Genomic DNA, 18,622 nt, shown 5'->3' with positions numbered 1-18,622 from the left:
GTTAAAAATAAACAACTACCCTTGCCCCTATTTTCTTAACTGCCATGTTGGTGAGCCACAATCGACCACATTGCGCATGGAGCTATGTAAAAACCAGTCCTTAAACATTCAGTCAGTTGTTTTTCTTTTGAGGAATCCTGTGATTGTTCAGCTCTGTGTCAGCTTATTTTAGGGTTTTTCGGTTGCCTACAAATGGCTATCTAAATTTTGTCGCACAATATTCCTTTATTCTCTTGGCTCTCAAAAGCCATTTACAGACTGATCAGAGCTCCGTCGTTGCAGGAAAAACCCTCTGAAAGACACAGGAGGCAGTTATGCATGAATTCAAGAACCACATAGAAGTGCAGTATAAGACGTAAGCAGGGGGTCGGGGTGTGATTTGCAACTGAAGCTGTGGTTGAGATATTTAATGACTGACCGCAGTGAAGCAAGGAGGAGGTCCATTGTGTCCAGATCTGCAGCGTCTTAGCATGGCTACAGTCTACAGTCAATAAAATCTTTCAGGGATTTAGGAGACAAAAAAACATGAGATTGAGAGAGAGGATGATGAAAAGATTGAAACCAGAATTCAACAGTTGAGCTGTTGGTTGTTTTGAATCATATCAGGAGCTGTCTGTATGTGCCCCTTTGCATTTATGTGAGTGTGTAATAGCAAGAGAATAGGAGAACCCAATGACATTAGCAGCCAGCCCCCCTCTTTGTGCAGAGCAGCCAGGCTGGAGTTGGGGTGGGATATGCAAATACAGGCCGTCTGTCTGCCTGCCCCTTCAGAGGCAGCAGAGCAGCACGCTGCTTCTTGCACACACACCCTCACTCATGCAGAGTGCAGATTACTTGGAGGGTCGAGCCTCGTCAGCAGGTCTCACACGCTTGTGTGTTTATATGGAACTGAGACTTTCTTAGAGAAGACGCTCACTTCTCTTCCTTCCTATGTCCTGCTCTCCTCTTTCTCCTTTCCCCCTCCTTCAGCACACCTTTGTGTTTTCCTTGCCCTCTTCCTCTCCCCTCCCTCTTCAGCCTCACTAACTTTCCCTCTGCTCTGTCCTGTGTGCTCAGATTTCGGTTAGTGTGCAAGCTGAAGGTGTACAGGGCGAGATGCTGCTGATGCTACAGCTGTTTGGGCTGCATGTCTCCTTCATGGCCCACTGAAGACAACTTCAAGAACACCTAAAGGAACCTAAAACTACCGCTTTTTGTCTGTTTTCCTCTCCAAGCAGTTGCATTTTTTGCAACTCTATTTAATTGAGATTTTTGTAGACTTAGTAGGAAAAACAAAAGAACAATGTGGACCAAGTTGTGTAAAGTTCTTGCACAGTTCTTCCTCTTAGGAGTGTTACTCTCTTTGGTGGACAGTAAGGGAACTTTGTATGGAGGCCATGTCAACCCTTTCTATGGAAACAGATACAACCTCTACAAAGCTGGACTCAACCCTCATCACTTACCAAACAAGCCCATGACCCGTCACAAGTAAGTGCTCCGCTTTGCACATGCCACAGGCACGTTTTATTCCTCTGTCCAAGGTGCAGGGTTTCTAGATGCATTCCAAGAAGCTGGAGTGTAAGCAAGACCCACCTCATACTGTATTTCCCCTGAGAAAGCCATGTCACCAGTGAGATGCAGAAATATGGTTTAAGTTAGAGAATCAGCGTGGTAACAGATCCCTGAATTGACACTCTGTTTCTGTTTTACTCCAAATCAGCCTTTTTCTGTGGTTCACACCTAAAACCATCTGTGGCCGGGGATAAACAGGATGGAGCAACAATGACATGCTGCGTTACAAAAACAAAGCCATCATTATGGTCTTTGTGGTGCAGTGAGGGGGGGTGCTGAGTTGATGACAAGGGTATTGATCCCTCATAGTCACTGAGTGTGGGGTGGTGGGGGGCTCAATTAGAAGCACGACTTAAAGTACAGCTGGGCACCCACTTCAAGAAGGGAGTGGCACAGCTAATTCCAATTAATACTATAGCAATAGCACAGCAGTCTCACATGAAGTTGCATTGGATTTGCCACTACTAATCTTCTACTTCACTTTTCCAATATAAACAAAAAAAGGTGATGATGGGTCTTGTGGTTTTAATCAGTGAACTGTGGTGCATAAAACACTGTGTACAGACACTGTCATGACAGTCAAAACTATACACACAAGTAAGAATAACAGTACCTTTAAGCTAAAGTGAGATGAAACAGAGCTTTGTGGATTTATTTCACCTGGATAGTAAAGGCTGATGTTTGGCTGCTTTCAGTTTTTCCTCCCTTTTCCTCCTCCCCTTCTCTTTTGCTTGGCTTCCCATGAGAGCTGTTATGTCTTTGGACAGCTCCCCAGCTACCTGCTGCTTCACTCAAACTGCCACAGAGGACTGCTGATTGCCCAGCCCTGCTTAGTCTGCCATGTACGCTTACCTCCAATGAATAGGCTGTTAAGCATCACTCACCCTCAATGCAATGTCCACATTCTTTATGTAAACATACTTTCAGATATACCTCTCCACATTTGCCACATGCAACTTTTCTTTCACTTGTGGTCATTCCTTAACCAGCACAATTCTGTAATACAAGGTGTTCTTTTTTTGTAAAGAATGTCACTGTTGCATGGATCCTGTCCAATGATTTTCTGTTCTTGGCCTAATTCTCATTATTTCTATTTATTTCTATTTCATCTTGAGTGTTTTTGTCCAAAGAGTGACACTGCTCCAATTTCATCTTACAACCAACCTGCATGGTGATGTGCTGGATACACTACATAGTCTCCACCAGGCCTCTGACTCTCATTGTTGTGATGATGCCTGTTGATGTTGTATATAGAAATGAAAAGAGATCCATGCAAGGCTTTAACAAATTCTATTTATGCTTCTGTGGTTGAAATACCAGCAGCTTCAGCAGTCTTTGATTCATGTACTGTTAATCCCTCACTACCTGTCCATCAACATGATTGACACAAGGCTGGAAGTACAAGCAACATTTTGGGGCTACACTTCTTGTCATGTGACTGAGGAAAGATAGATGCTATGTTGACTCCCTATCCCACCTTGTGGTTCAAAGCGGTATTACACTAGTTGCATGCTAACAGCAGTCGCTGTATTTACTAGCCAACATCTTAATTCAGGATTCAGAAGTGTTATCCTCATCACTATTTGATGTATGCTCTGCAGCTTCTTTTTCATCACTTCATACTTTTAACATCACTATTCATGTCCACAGCTCGCTGGCAGCGTATGACAGTGGTCTCCATTTACTTTTTTTAATGTGGTGCCAAAGATGTTTATTTATACAAGCCAGTTTTTCCATGTCCAGGACAGGACATTGTAGTTTGTGCTCTACTGAAACTGATCAGTTTTGGCAAATAGTCTGTAGTTGCTTGTCACTGGTAGCTGATCATGGTCTCCTACATGTGTCTGCTCATGTCCAACTATGGTGTTTACACAAGATCTGCTGACCCCTCTTGGATGCAGCAGACCCTGGGGATGGTGTCAGTGTCAGACCACCACTACAGATATTTCAGCTCAGTTGTTTGCCGGCCTTAATGGTCAGTGGAAATAGAGACTTAAAAATAACACACGTGCCATGACGTGTGTATGAAAGTGCTTGTGTGCATGTGTAAAAGTGGATGTGCATCTATTGTGGTGTGTGTTTTGTGGGGGATTTCAGACATGTGCTTTTACAGCTTGTAAATTGTAACCTTTTCTTTAAGCTGCTGGCTTCTCGTAAGATTTTTTTTTTTTAAATCTCAGCTGTTGATGCACCACAGACTTTTTGTCTTCAAGTGGAGTTATTATCTGTGTTTTGGCAGCAAAGCAAGTGATTTCACAGTCATTCCTTTCATTCAATGCAACCATTTGCTGCTGTGAGAAAATATGTACATATCCTTCTATTTGCACACTGTGACATCTTAGCCGGTCACATTACTGTAACTTTATTGCCAATATTCTTCTATGAGTAAAACTATAGCTTTGGGAGTTTACATTTCCTGAATGAGTTTTCATCAATCACTTTAGCAAAGAGGACAAATATTTCAAAGAAACTACATTTTATAATGTTGACATTTTTATTCTCCGTCTTCTGCTGGAGCAGATTGTTTTAAAAGACTAGAGAAACCATATGGATGCAAAGAATCTGTTCCATAACTATTCTGTGTCATGCATTACTAACAGTATAATTAGTCCCCAAAGGAAAAAGCAAACATAAAAATGTATTTTGCATCTCTCATGTTGTGCTATGACATACCACCATAAAACAGGTGAAACACAATCCAAGAATGTATACTTCCCTGTAAAATAGGTGTGATATAAATCAATTAGGATTCCAGCAGATACCACACGTCTTCACTGATCAGATTAGAGGCATGTTTGAGGGCTTTTTTTCCTGTGATGTATGGGACAAAGATCAGGGGGGAAAGGTCAAAGAGTTGGTAGAGGTTAAAGGTTATGGGTTGATGTTGTAAGTTAGTTGAGTGTCCAGTGAAGGGCCAGAATGGAGCCAGTCTCCTGCTATGGGTCACATAGTCTGGGCAGTAAACTCCCAAGCACCCAAACATATTTATATAGCTTTTTTCTGAGAATATCTTACTTGTGTAAGACATAGATTTTTACAGTTTGCACTATTACCTTTTTCCTTCTTCTTCTTCTTTGGACGACTTTTTGTTCGAATCACTACATAAACCAGGTGTTTTTCAGCCTAATACGTTCCACGCCTTGACACAGGTACAAGAGCAAGATGATCAGTGTGATTAATTTCCTGTCAGTGGTTTTTGTGACACAGGTGAAAGTTGACCGACCATTCAAAGCTACAGCTAGCAGCTCATTAACAGAGCATAACAAATTTTGCCATTTTGTCCTCAGTGGATACTATCAGTGGGGACAAAAAGAGGTCAACTTGAAGTCAAAGCCGGGTTTGGACTGCTGAGGGTGTTTTCACCCCTGTGGTATGTGTTTTTGTTCATCAGGTCACCACTAGTACGAATAAAATAGATATCAGGAGATTTAGAAGTGCCAGATTGGTTTTAGTCTTTAGGATCGCTGTTGCTGTGAAATTCAAACTATTTCTCTGCATTTCAAGTTTACACATGTAAAGAATGTTGCAGTAAAAATAGTGGATTCTTTACAATTAATGCCATTTGGACTTTGATGTGGATTGGAATACAGTTTTCAGAATACCTTAGCACCACTGTCTGGACAACTAAACGCATCATACAGCTTCCTGTTGATTTACTTTCACTGTATATACAGCACACAGTCTAACAAATCTAATAAATCTTATTCCAAAAGTGCAGACAGCTTATTGAAAGAAGATTACGTTCTTTGGGTAAAGCCTGGGGATAAGGAATGGTATGCTTTTATGCTGCAGATATTTAAACCTTGTAACACAACAAGTGTTCCAAACTACTCACTAAAGCAGTATATAACCGCTATTAATAAAAAGTGTATACATGCATCATTTCAAAACAACAAAAAGTTGTACCACATAAGTTATGATCTTCTTTTAAGCCATGGTAACCACTGCTGGCTCGGACCTGACCTTGTCTCCAAATGATGTAGTGATCCTTTCGGTCTTAGAGTTCTTCTAACCCAAATCATTAGCCAGAAGAGTGGCCTCAATCAGCCCTGCACCATGGGGCCTTCAAGACCTGCCAGTTGGCTAGAAATAGGCATTGTTAAAAGCATATATGAACAGAGATGGGCCCTGGAGGAGATTTGTTAGCCTATAGACACGGTTGTTAAATATCCTATTAAAGATTGCACGGTACTCTATTTGGCCCACTCCAGCCATAAATCTGTCTGAGCCGACAGCAGTGGCCCGGGTTCAAGCGGTCAGAAACCCCTGCAGGTGAGAGTGTGGTTAGTAATGAGGAAGGTGAGCCCTTTAGTGCCACAGTGTCAAAACAAGCAAGGCGGTGAGGGGAAAAGTGGTCAGATGTGTCAGGGACATGACATCAATAGGCTTTCTGAAAAGTCCAAAGAAAAAAAGACGATATTAGAAACACAGGCATGACTTTTATCATATAATTAAACAGATAACCTGCTGTCTCCACCTTTTAAAGGAAAAAGGGGAACCTTTATGAGAAAAGGGGGATTGAAAGGTGAGTTCTGAACTCTGCAGAGGGTGGAGGTGTAGCAGCAATAATATTTGCCAAAAAAAGGCTCCACATGAGAATCTGAGATGGGAATACTGCTTTCCCCTTGGGAGGCTGTGAAGTGATTTAGGAACTGTAATGCTATACTGGAAACATTTACTGTGGGACCAGACTAGCAGTCAAAAAATGCCATGCTCCAGTGACAGGAAAAAGACTATATTATGGAGCTAGCAGAGGGAAAGGAGGGCACAAGAAGAAATAAGTGTGGCTTTACTGTCATGGTGAAAAGAGATGAAATTTATTTTGCTGTTGACTGGAGAGACTTAGAGACGCACAGTCACATTGATCAGCAGGGACTGGGTGGTTCAGTGAAGACTGGGAGTTTTATTGTTGGTGCAGCTTGAATGTGTTTATAAAACATTCTAAGCATTTGATGTAAAATGTAAAAGGATCAGCTTTAGTGGAGGATTTTAGAAGAAAGTTCAACTTGTTTAAACTTGTTTGTGTTTACTGTTTACATTACCATGGTGACAGATTAAACTATGGTGGTAAATAATATAGCCAACAAACACATCAACATTTGAAACATGTTAGTATGAAGATGATTTTCCCTCCATCCATCCATTCTATATTATTGACATGTTTTATAGTGCACATGGTCACAGCAGTGCTCTGGTCTATACCAGCTTTCATTGAGCAAGAAAATATGTGCTGTAAAGGTCTATGACAGGGGGTTATTTTAATGGATATGTGATGATTGCTACGGTGGTTTTTCACACTCTACTCTGTAGTTTATTGTAAAAAATTACACATTTTAAGTTGACCCCTAAAATTAAAAAATAAATTACTTAGATTACTAGGATGTTTTTTTGTGCTTTACACTATACTTTCTTGCAAAAAAAAAAAAATGGGAAAAAGGCCACATTTTAAGTTGACCCCAAATAACATAAGGGTAACTCATCCATCTATCCAGGGTAACCCCATAGGTCTTTTTCAGTTTTTTCATAATATTTTTGACTTTGTTTCACCTTTAAGCTGACACATACATCCATCTCTAACATGCTATGTTAAGTTCTTTCAGTTATGAACTTGTTTCAAGTATCAAACTGTTAACATGACCGGCACAAAGAGCACACAGCTTGATTATCTATCAGCTGGCCTCGCCAGAAGCTCCAGATCTGTTGTGCCCAGTCAAGGACTGTTTAGCCAATGAGTGTATCTGTATATATTTATCAAAAGAGCAAAAGACAGATGACACTATGGCTGAAATGGCCAAGAAAAGGTATCCCTACAAAGATGACGAGCAGGTCACAGCTTCAGTAAAGGTGAAAATCACAGGTCCAGGTGTCTCAACAAATATTTGCCACAACTGCTGAGCCATTGTGTCATTGTGTCTTTTCCCACAGGCCAGTGGGGTTTTTTTATTGTCGTAAAGGGACTCTAGTTTTAGGTTTGCAGGCAGACTTCCTACTCTTAGTCTATTTCTGAGTCACTTCTTCAGATGCTTTTTTTGTGTGTCCCACAGGCACAGTTTCAACCTCTTCATACCCCTCCTGCTTGCCTTAAAACTAAGTAATAGTTCATTCGCCCATCCATTTTATATCTGTTCAAATCATGCTACGTGTTTTAACAGTGACTCATAAATAAAATTAACTTGATCTATAGGTGACTTTTACTGCCTGGCACTTAGTGGGTTGTCCTGTGTGGTCACCCACGAGTTCTAAAACAAACACCAGAAAGTATTTATACTTTTTAACACCAGCCTCCCTGTAACACATTGGTCAAGAGATGAGGTGTGGAAAAAGCTTAGAATAGTCTATCACTCCCCCTCCTCCTCTTGCCTCAGATCATACTGGATCAAGACTTCTCATACTTTTTTTGTCAGTGTCCAGATTAGTGCTGCCTGGTCCCAGCTGGAATCTTCCCACACATTCACACAAGCAGTGAAAACAAAGTTCTCACCTACCCAGCGGCAGCTGGACGCAGCTGACAGTAACAAATATTAAAGGAAACACGTTTTTTTTACTTCCACATCTTCCACAGGTCTGTAGTTTTGGCTTTAAGCTTGTGTAGACTTCTCTCTGCAGAGCTGTCTGGTCTCAATGGATGGAGATAAATGCTCTTTATTTCTCAATTATGCATCTATAAAAATGTGTAAGAGTGTGTCGTTCACACGCAGGTAAAACCCAACATTTGTCTTATAGAAATGTGTTTTTGCACAGCAGAGGAGGTGACCTACTGTTGCTCTGACCGACACTGCAGCACAGAGGGACAGGACTTAGCTCAGCGCTTGAGTTTGAGTCTAACAAAGCCAGAACACACACACACCCCCACCCTCACCCCTGTCTACAAGACACTGTGGATAAAATATCACTCAAAGACCCAAATGACATTGACAGATCTGTGAAAACAGGCAAAAGAGCAGGCCGACTGGGGAGAAACAGAGGCAGAAACAGAAACCTGTGCACAGGAGGAATGTTTTTTTTACTGCTTCTCATGTACATCTGGATTCCTGCACTTTGTCTTTATTGTGTGTGAGTCCCCAAGAAGTGCACCTGACAAAGAAATCGGTGAACATGGTCACTTCTCAAGTGTCTGAGAAGGGTCACACACTTACTGTCCTCTGCACACACATGCACTCTATCACCTGTCACAAATCCTTAAAAGCTTGTCTTCTCACATACACAAAAACAAGAACAACCCTCTATCCTGTCAGTAAATCTGTAATGTTTATGGCCGGCTATTAAATCTGATTTTGATTATGATCTGAGATTCTCCAAGAATTTATATTAACATGCACGTGTTTAAAAGACAAAAAAAAAGATTTATTTTGGTGCCAAATACGTTTTCCTTACTGAGCTGCAGATGACAGCACTGGGAGTGATCTGTGTGAAAATCCCTTAGGGATGGTAAAGAAACGAGCCTGCAGGTGGGGCAGTATGGATGAAAGCAAATTATTAGCAGTATTGCAACATTAGATGAGTCAACCTTTTTTTTCATGAGATTGAAAGTGTTCCAGAAACAATGATGCAGCACCATTTGTTCTGTTAAACCTTTAGTCTTTATTTCATGTACATGAGCAGCATGTGATGCCTAAAAAGAATCCCTCCAGACAGATTTCCTTGTTTTTCTTACGCTAAAGAAAATCATCTGCAGCAACCCGTGAGTTGCACATGTGAGTTTAAAGCACTTTAACAATTCCCATCATACCACATCAGTTAAGGTCATAACTGCCACTTCCTTTACAATGCATGATCTGACAGCAGGTTGTCAGGCTGGTATGAAAGGAGCTCTGTCATTCTGACTCCTGCCCTTTTCCTTCCACTGCAGTTAACATATGTCAACACAGGGAGAGTGCTGACACACATTCACACAAATACAGCCAGCAATTAAGAGAAAGCAGCCGCAGTGTGATGGATTCTCACAGATTCCGACAGGCTGTCCTGCGTGTAAGTCCTCTGAACCTGTTAACTTGGTGTGTGGACCCTCCCCAGCCCCCATGTGTCCCCCTCTTTGCTACTCCAAACCCCTCTATTTGTCCTGAAACAGCTGTGGAGCAATGTTAAGTGCTGCATGTGCTGCTAAATGCTCCCCTCTGAATGTTAGAAATGCTTCACATGTGAGCTTAAAGAGTGCAGATCATCGTTTCCTGTGTTGCACAGAGGCCACAGGAACATTTAACAGTTGCTATAGCTGCACTGGCAGTGAGAGCGGGAGAAGGTTCAGTTCCAGTGTGATGCAACAACCATTCAAAATAGTTATTGAAGTTATTATGTGTTGGATTATGAGGACATCCAGGGTTGAAAACGGTCTCTGTGATATTTCATGGTGTTAAAGTATTTAATTAAAAAGGAAAGGCCCAATCATCAAAGGCCCTTTTATTTTGCTGTTTGCATGTAATCTATCTTTCTAAAGTTCAGATAAGTTCACCACTTATCTCATGTTTCCATGGCCAGGTTGCAAGTTGTGCTTGCCCACAATGTCCTCCAGTGAGTCTCTGTACTGTCATTGACTGCACTTGCTGACAGCAGTCCGTGTTTTGGTCTTTCCAGTGAGCTGAGGGCCATTCCAAGCAGAATTTGCAGAGAACTGGTTCATGTGCCACTACACAGAGCTGACACAGACCGCAGGGCGAGAATGCCAGAAAATCTGATGAGAATAGCCAAGATGGTGGAGGCCATCTGTGGGATGAGAAACTCACTGGAGAGGAAACAGAACAGTGTTGAGGACTGCCATAACAGAATAGCCTGCAGAGAAAAGAAGAAGGGAAAATGAGCAGACTAGGGCTTGTGGGCTAACAATGAAATAAATACTAGACCAGACAGATGAATGAAATGCTTGCAAACATCTATTCTTAAGGTGGCAACTATGATGAAACAGTGTTCTGACCTCAGTTCTTTCTCTGCAGAAACCACTGTGCCTATGTGGTCCAAAAGAACATCACATGCACCATGCAGGATGGAGTGGCCACCTATGTGAAGGCTGAGTACACCACCAAGTGTATCTGGGGCCAGAAATGTCCTGTTGTGATGTAAGTTGATCAAATACAATATTGCAAATTGGTGTAGATGTGACATTTGTTTTGTGTTGTTTAAAATATTCTATTACAAGCATGTACAGCTCAATATAGAGCATATACACTGTGTCAGTGCTGCCCTCTAGTGTTCAGATCAGTTACTTTTCACAGACGCCTACACAGGCCTCTAGCTGTTAGCATGTCAGTCTGCAGTTTGCAACTGGGGGAAAAGGAAACAGACAGTATCATTTCCATCTCAAAAGCTATTAATGATTGTGGCTAAGTTATGTCTTATTTTCTACCTGCCTACCAGTGAGCAGCAATAAAAATATTGTCCATATATAACATGGAACAAATAAAAAAAACATTGTAAATATTGCCACAGATGTGAGTGTACACTAACCTGCAGTACATGTTCTCTGATTTAATATTGTATCTTTCAAAAGCTGCCACAGGGAAATTGGAGAGGATTTCCTCATCAAAAAACAGAAGAATTGGTGTGTGTGTGTGTGTGTGTGTGGAGAAAGATTCAAAAGCTGAAACTCAGCTTTAAATGAGATAACACTGAAGTTGGGTGCTGGCCCTGGTCAAATCCTCTGATGCCACATCAGTTACACCACATTTTATTTTAATCTCCTCTAATCTTCCGCTAATCCATGTTTAATCCCATAGAGAACAACTTCATCCCTTTATCTCTGCTCTGTGCCCATCATTCAATCCAAAGTCCTGCATCTGTGTTCATAATTAGTTAAAACAAAAGCACAGTTTTTCCTAATACAGCCTGAGTCTGATGTCAAGACGAACAAACTCTTAACCACTGATATGTAACTATGTCCCTTACAGGTACAGGACATTCTATAAACCAAAGTACAAGGTGGGCTTTAAAACTGTGACAGAGCTCGAGTGGAGGTGCTGTCCTGGATACTCTGGAGAAAACTGTCATGATGGACCCACATCTGTGCCTGATGTCATGATGCCACCTTTCAAAGGTGCAGGTTTTCCCCATCGTCCTGGTATGAAGGGCTTCCCCTATGGCCCTAGACCACCTGTAGACCAAAGGCCTGATGGGGGGCAGCTGGAGCCAGGCAAACCCCTCCCGGGTGTACCGGACCACAGACCAATACCCACAGGACAGCTGCCTGCTGGGAGTGGAAAACCAAACTATGGTGAGATTCTAACTGATTAATAGTTTGTGAATTCAATTGGCCACATCCTACATTAAGTTATTCTGCTTAAAAATACAGGAAATAAATTTGACATTTCAGGGGTGACTGGTGAACGTCTGGACCGCATGGAGGAAGACCTGCGTCGCCTCACTCAGGGTCTGGACACTCTCAATGGAGTTGTGGTTGGCCTCGAGGAGCGACTGCGCACATCCCTCCGGGAGGACACCAATAAAATCTTGGTGTCCATGCTGCCCAACACCCCCCGTGTGCCTGACTCTACAGTAGGATTTGGGGTGATCCCAGATGGGACTCCTGATGGACTTGAAGGAGGAGAAGGCTTCACTGGATTTGGAGACTTAGCAGGGAGAGTGACAGAAGTAAGGGATGAACTGCGAGCCAAGACTCACATTTTAGAGGAGATCCAGGTACTGTGCTGTTATGTTTGCACAAAGATAAGCTGATACATTCTCTGATCAGGCATCAGCTCTTTTTTTACTTTATTCATTGTCCATATCTCCTGTTTTTAGGGGATGGTCCTGGGTCATGACGGCCAGCTGAAGAGGCTGTTGGATGGGGCTAGAGGCAGGCCCATCCCTGGCTCTGATTCCACCTCTTATCTGCATGAGATTTTAGATGCTAAGCTTGCTGGGGTGAGGGCTGAGATTCTGGATGGCTTTGAGCGCCGGCTGACCAACCTGGAGACGCAGTGTGATGAAAAGATTGGGGAGGTACAGAGAGAATGCCACAGGGAGCACATGGATGGTCGGGAGCAGATGCAGCAGTCTCTGGATGGCAGAGAAAGCGGCCTCAGGGAGGAGCTGGGCTCTTTGCAAGCTCAGATTCAGGGTCTGACTCTTACAGAGAGCTGCTGTGGACAGGTTTGATGTGTTTGATGTGTTAGCAGCAGACATTTGTCATTTTACTTTCTGTTTCAATTCATTAAATTATTATTAGTCTTTTACATAAACATAAACAAGCATGTAAATATGAGTTGACTAAAAGAAATTCTTTTTAATTCCAGGTGAACAGTCTGTCTCACCGTGTGCTTCTGCTGGAGGACTCGGTTAAAGGCCTGACAGAATCTCAGAGACAGCTGCAGACAGCCCTCTCTGAGCAAAGCATCCATGTGGAGACTCTGATCGAGACCCGCCTGGTGGACATAGAGGGCCGACTCAATTCCAGTGGTGGGCCTGATGGAGTTGAAGGGCTCCCTGGGGGCCTTGATGGCTTCAAGACCATGTTAGAAGGCAAGCTGAAAACCTTGGAAGAGAGGGTGTTTGTGGCCGTGGAGGAGCTGAGTAATGCTACTGCCCCTGCTCTTCTGGAGGGTCAAGTGGTCCCTGCACTTGAGACAGAGATTGAGTCTGTGAGGAGGAGAGTGGAGGGAGATTTGAGTGGAATTCAGAAACAGTTACTAGACCTGGAGCTCCTTTGCACTTCCTCTTGTGCGCCTGCCAGTCCACCAGCAGGTGGTGTCAGTGTCACTGAAGTGGAGGAGGAGTGTGATGAGATGGAGAAGAAGATGACAAACCGCCTGAACTCCCATTCAAATCAGCTGGAACATCTGAACAACACCTTGCAGAACCTTCTCCTCCGGATCACCCAGGAGGAGTCAGAGGGCACCGTCCAGGGAGAGATCACCCTGCTGAAGGTCAACATCAACTCTGTGAACCGCACACTGAAGGGCCTAAAAGACTCTATTAGCTTCATTACTAGTGAAGTGGGCCACACTAATTCCTCATGGGAGCAAAGAGAGCACCAGCTAGTCAACCAGGTGCAGGGACTCACCAAACTACTGGGCCACCAAGCCTCCCTCCTTGGAGCGGGTGAGAGGCGACTGATCCAGCTGAAGGGAGAGCTAGGGGCCTTAAAGAGACAGTTGGCTGGTGGGCTGCAGGGCTGCCGTAGCACAGCTATAGAGGTGCAGAAGGAGGTGAAGTACGTTGACAGCAGGGTGAGCCAGGTAGAGGGCCAGTGCAGCAGCCTTGGGGAGCTGGCAGATCAGCTGGAGAGGATCAGGGCAGAGCTAGAGAGACACTCCGAGTCCTACCTGGCCCAAGTAAATGGCACTCTAGCCATCCATTCAGAACAGCTCGCCGAGCTGAAAGGGGAGGTCAAGGACTGCGCGGCCAAGGAAGCAGCAAACCAAAAAGGAGACCAGTAGCACTGAGCTACAGTTTTTTTTAAAGAGAGACTTGTGTGTGCTTATCATTAGGCTACAGTGACTTCGCTCTGTTTTTTATCCCATCTGCACAGATGCAAATTAAGTGAACTGGTGAAAGTCATTTCCCATGAGCTCCTCACTCCAGTAACTCCAGATGTCCTGGGTATTCTGTTTATTGATGTGAGGATAGGCAGATGCAGAATTCAAAGACATGCCTATGGTTGTATAGCTGGGCAATATTTTCCCCTGAGATTTTATTTTATAGGGCATTTGTATTTTCCCCTGATCATGATTGTTTTGTTTAGACATGTCACCTTTTTTTAACTTATATGAAGTGACTGCATTGTTATGATGTTAAACTGTTTGTATTAGATAACAAAATGCTGCTACGGGTTTCTGATGACAAGCACACTCGACATTCTCTGTGTGGACACTTGTCTGGTCTTTTAGAAGAATACTGTATGTCATCTTGGTGCTATTTACATTTATTTCTTGTAAACTTGTTTTAAATGTGTGTAAGAATGGCTTATATATATTGTCTGCTTTGACAGTTTTTTTTGTGATGCGTTGCCCCAAGTTGCAGAGAAGTTCCAAAATTCACCAGTAAGGGGGGCATGAGAGCACATTTGATGGCATGGTAGATGGGAGACAAATAAAATCTGAAACACTCAACATCTTGTACTATAATAGAAAAGTGTGTTTTCTAAAACAAATTTGGTAATTTGTGGTAAATTCAGATGCAGATTACATGACCTCTTCTGCTACTAAGTACTGTATAACAAGCCATGGCTTTTTCAGTAGATCATCTGACAGGCTCATAAATACTCTGATGTAAATAACAAATATAATTTTCTTAAAGGATGATAACATTTAGGGTGTTTTATCAAATTTTGTAACCTTGATCCCAGAATTGACCCATCTAAGAGCTGAAACAGAGGTCACAATATCTTCCTAACTGGACTTTTTGCATGTATTTCCCAAGAAGTACTTGTTACAGTATAGCACCACCTCCAGCAGCTGGTCATAACACAATAATATAATCAAGTGTAATAATATAGCAGCAGCAAGTAAGTATTTGTAATTTTAAATGTATTTATACTTTACTTAAGTAAAAATAATAGTGCATACTTTATACTTTTAGTCCATTACATTTTGCAGCTACTATCTGTACTTTCTACTCAACTACATTTCTACAATGTTTGTAGTTACTCGTTACATTTTATGTATACAGTTGTATTCATACAGCTGTGCTGGACTGATGTGAGGTCAGACGTGGCGATGAAGGCATCACGCTGCCAGCTGTGTTTCTATAATGAGCCTTAATCATGATGCCGGTGCGCTGGCTCAGTTAGCTAACTAGTAAGCTACTGTCTGCTTATTTTAACCTGATCATATATCCTTTGCAATGGAAATCCAATGCATGTATTCTATGCGTGGGTACTTAAGACTTTTACTTAAGTAAGATTGTTGATGTAGCACTTCTACTTTTACTTAAGTATATATTTTGCTGTGTATTTGTACTTTTACTTAAGTACCAAGCTGCAGTACTTCCTCCACCACTGTATAGCAGCATTCATACAAATCACGCCCACGTTACAGGTAAGCAGTCACAGCATTAACCTAAAAATAATTCACACTAAACATTACAGGAGAATCAGATTTATATCTCTTCATATCCATTTGCAATGAATGAGGACAGCAAACAAAATTTGAATCATGACTAGACCGGGAGTCAGGTTGCACTGTCTGCAGCTTTTACAGGATATCAGCACATAGTTTAAGACAGCGACATCTCTCTGATTAACTGGCTGTCAGCTTGTAATGGGAACCCGAAATATCATTAATACACTGTATGCTGGGCAGCATACTGTATATAGGCAGGAGGAATGTGAGGCATGACTATGCAGAGTAAGCTGGAAGTCATTTTGCTCAAAGTACTCTGGCTCAAACAAATTGATGCGACCATATCTGTGAAAAATGTCACTGCAACACCACGACTATGTGTTACTAAAGATGCAAAAAATCTACCAGCTCACAGTATCAAGGTCAGGTCACCATGAATTAGCCAGATAATAATGTAGGGCTGTCATACTGCAGGTGAAAGTGTGGAGGATATCAAGAATCTTTATTATTATTATGCAAGGCACAATGAAATGCTGTTTAGCAACTCTTGGCTTAAGGCGCACGGTAAAACACATGGTATGAAATATTAAATGAAATAAATATTAAATATTAAATAAATAAAAATACAATCAAGAATAAAAAGGATAAAAGTAACAGTGCAAATCAACTGGTATGAATTTATTGTACAGAGTTAACATTCTGTAGAGTCAAAGGTCAGGTGAGACTAAATGATGATGAATGAAGCTGAGTGAAATGAGCTGTAACAATTAGTTGACCTTGCATCGCTGATGTGCTGTCCTCTGTATCAGCACATAGTTTTTAAAGACGACTCACAGTAAACAGAACAGGATGAAGCAATCACAGCATAATGAATCCCAGAGCATGAAAACACATGAAAAAAATGCTTGCAGTGGCAATATGAAACGGATAGAGAGGTCACAGGCAAAGGCAAATATGGGGAGACACATACCAAGATATGGGATAAGATTCGAGGAATGATAGTGAGATGATCATGAGGAAAAAAATATCACATAGAGACAGTCCAGAGAAGTGTGGTTGTGACAGTCAGCTGAGGGAAGAGGCTCACTGAGAGAACAAGCCCCGCTCGCTGATAGACAGGGATGTGACAAGGGCACAGCAGGCAGAGGCAGAAGTGCAAAAGATGGACACAGAGACAGAAAGCACAACGGTGTCAAGGGGGATGAATAATGTGAGAAGTGGAAGCAGATGTGTTTACAGCCTCCTCGACAGGAAAGCCACAATAAAAGCTGGAGAAAAAGCAGCAGTGTAAGTTTAAACCCCGGGGTCTGACGGCAGCTTGATTCTCTGCCAGTCCCTTGGGAAGCAGATCTGCACAAAGGGCTGTCCTGTTTGTGACCTGGAAGAAGAAGGGAGAGGATGATGAGACAGAAAGAGGAGGGGGAGCAGGTTGCTGCAATGCTGGGAGACCATGATAATATAGTTATGTAATACAGAAGAATGTTACAAATTCATGTGACATCCAGACACGCGGGTAGTGTTGCTCGCTCTCTTCCTTTGCTTTCTACACATATACAGGCCGAACATGCTCACACACACACACACTGAGACGCATGCACATAAGCTAAATCCCGTAAGGCACTGTTGTTCTCTATTACTCAAACGTCTGATTTAACCAGATATGAGAGCACGGGTCCTTGGATGCGCAATGTCAACACATATATTATATGGAAGGTATGCAGAAGTCATACATACTGCAGGGCACCCCAGCACTTAAATACTAAAGGGCATGTTGTTTTCTCTTTGTTAAACCTTTAGTGTCTTTAGAAGAGGCGCAGTAGAGGAAGTGTGGATGAAGAGTGTGACACCATTCTGCAGCACAAACACTGCCTTTATTCAGCTATTCTCCTGATGCAGATTCCAGTTTAAGACACTGCAGGGAGAAGCACTGAAACAGACACACAAGCAGCATACAAAGGCAGACGCCACAGATCACATTAAAGCCTTTGAGTGGCACAACACTGAAGGAGTGTGTGTGGATGAATTAATAACGGGTGTCTGTGTGTGTGTGTGTGTGCTGGTGTGTGTTATATATACACACATGCCAGGACAACTCTTGAGATCTTAAGAGCTGCCCTCTGTGTGTGTCTGACAGCGAAGTGACACAGGTGTTAGCATACCAAAGCCAGACTCCATTAAGATGTGGCCACTCCAGCCGGGCTCCTGTTTGTCTGCCAAGACTCCTCTCACACACATAAAGACCCACACAATGCAACTACTCTTACACAGAGCAAAGAGGAGCATTTTTTTAAGATAAATGCAGGTGTTTGTGCACATTTATTAATATATCATAATACTTTTACATTTTATTGTTGGGAACCTGATGCACAAACGTCCTCATGTATATATTCTGCCCCTGGCACTTGCCATTTCCTTTCTGAGAGCATAATTAAATTATCAGTTGTCACTTCTGTTAACCAGCGGAGATGCGCAGCTAATGTGCTAAACGCCACAGGGCCAGAGCTGCTCTGATTCAATGAATCTTAAGTGACCTCTTATCAAAGCATCTCATTCTGCGTTTTATTTTTTCTTCTCTCTCTTTCTCTTTGCGACACAGGCCACAGGATCCCGAACAAGCATCATCTTTGTCTCAGGATTCAGATCTGTACTGTACAAACTATCAGCACAAGCAAGTCGGAGTGACATAATTTGACAATGAGACTAAAATGGGCACACTAAAATGGAGCAGTCTGCTCCCAGGACACAGGAATTTTGTAGCTGTGGATCACAAGAGCCACGGGCCTGGTGCCAAAAATACAGACAATAAACCTCTGTTCAGGGAAGAATGTTTAAGAGCAGACGTGATGCTGTCAATATCTCACAGATATTCAGAGAACTCTCAAACCTAATATTGCATAATAGAGCATCACCCCCAACCCCCCCACTATCGTCACCCACTATTGAAATGACAGTGTATTCCAGCTCACTAGCAGCCTAACTGTGGCCAGTTTGTGCTGTGTCGGTAAGTCATGTGTTAACAGGAAGTGTGACGAGTGTGAGAAGTGTGAGAAGGCAGTGGTTCACAGAACATAGAGAGAGACATC

At 42.5% G+C, this 18,622-nt stretch overlaps 1 protein-coding gene across 1 annotated transcript; it reads left to right on the top strand.

Moving 5' to 3' along the window:
• The first annotated feature begins 1,074 nt into the window (after positions 1–1,074).
• emilin3b (elastin microfibril interfacer 3b) lies at positions 1,075–14,558 on the top strand. The gene is made up of 6 exons (XM_028410226.1): positions 1,075–1,467; positions 10,479–10,601; positions 11,430–11,752; positions 11,852–12,177; positions 12,280–12,630; positions 12,774–14,558. The coding sequence occupies exons 1-6, from the start codon at positions 1,283–1,285 to the stop codon at positions 13,914–13,916; spliced, it is 2,451 nt and encodes an 816-aa protein (XP_028266027.1). The 5' UTR covers positions 1,075–1,282; the 3' UTR covers positions 13,917–14,558.
• The last annotated feature ends 4,064 nt before the right edge of the window (positions 14,559–18,622 follow it).

This window comes from Parambassis ranga, chromosome 7, assembly GCF_900634625.1.
Source record: "Parambassis ranga chromosome 7, fParRan2.1, whole genome shotgun sequence".
NCBI lineage: Eukaryota > Metazoa > Chordata > Actinopteri > Ambassidae > Parambassis > Parambassis ranga.
This window is presented reverse-complemented; position numbering and strand designations above follow the sequence as displayed.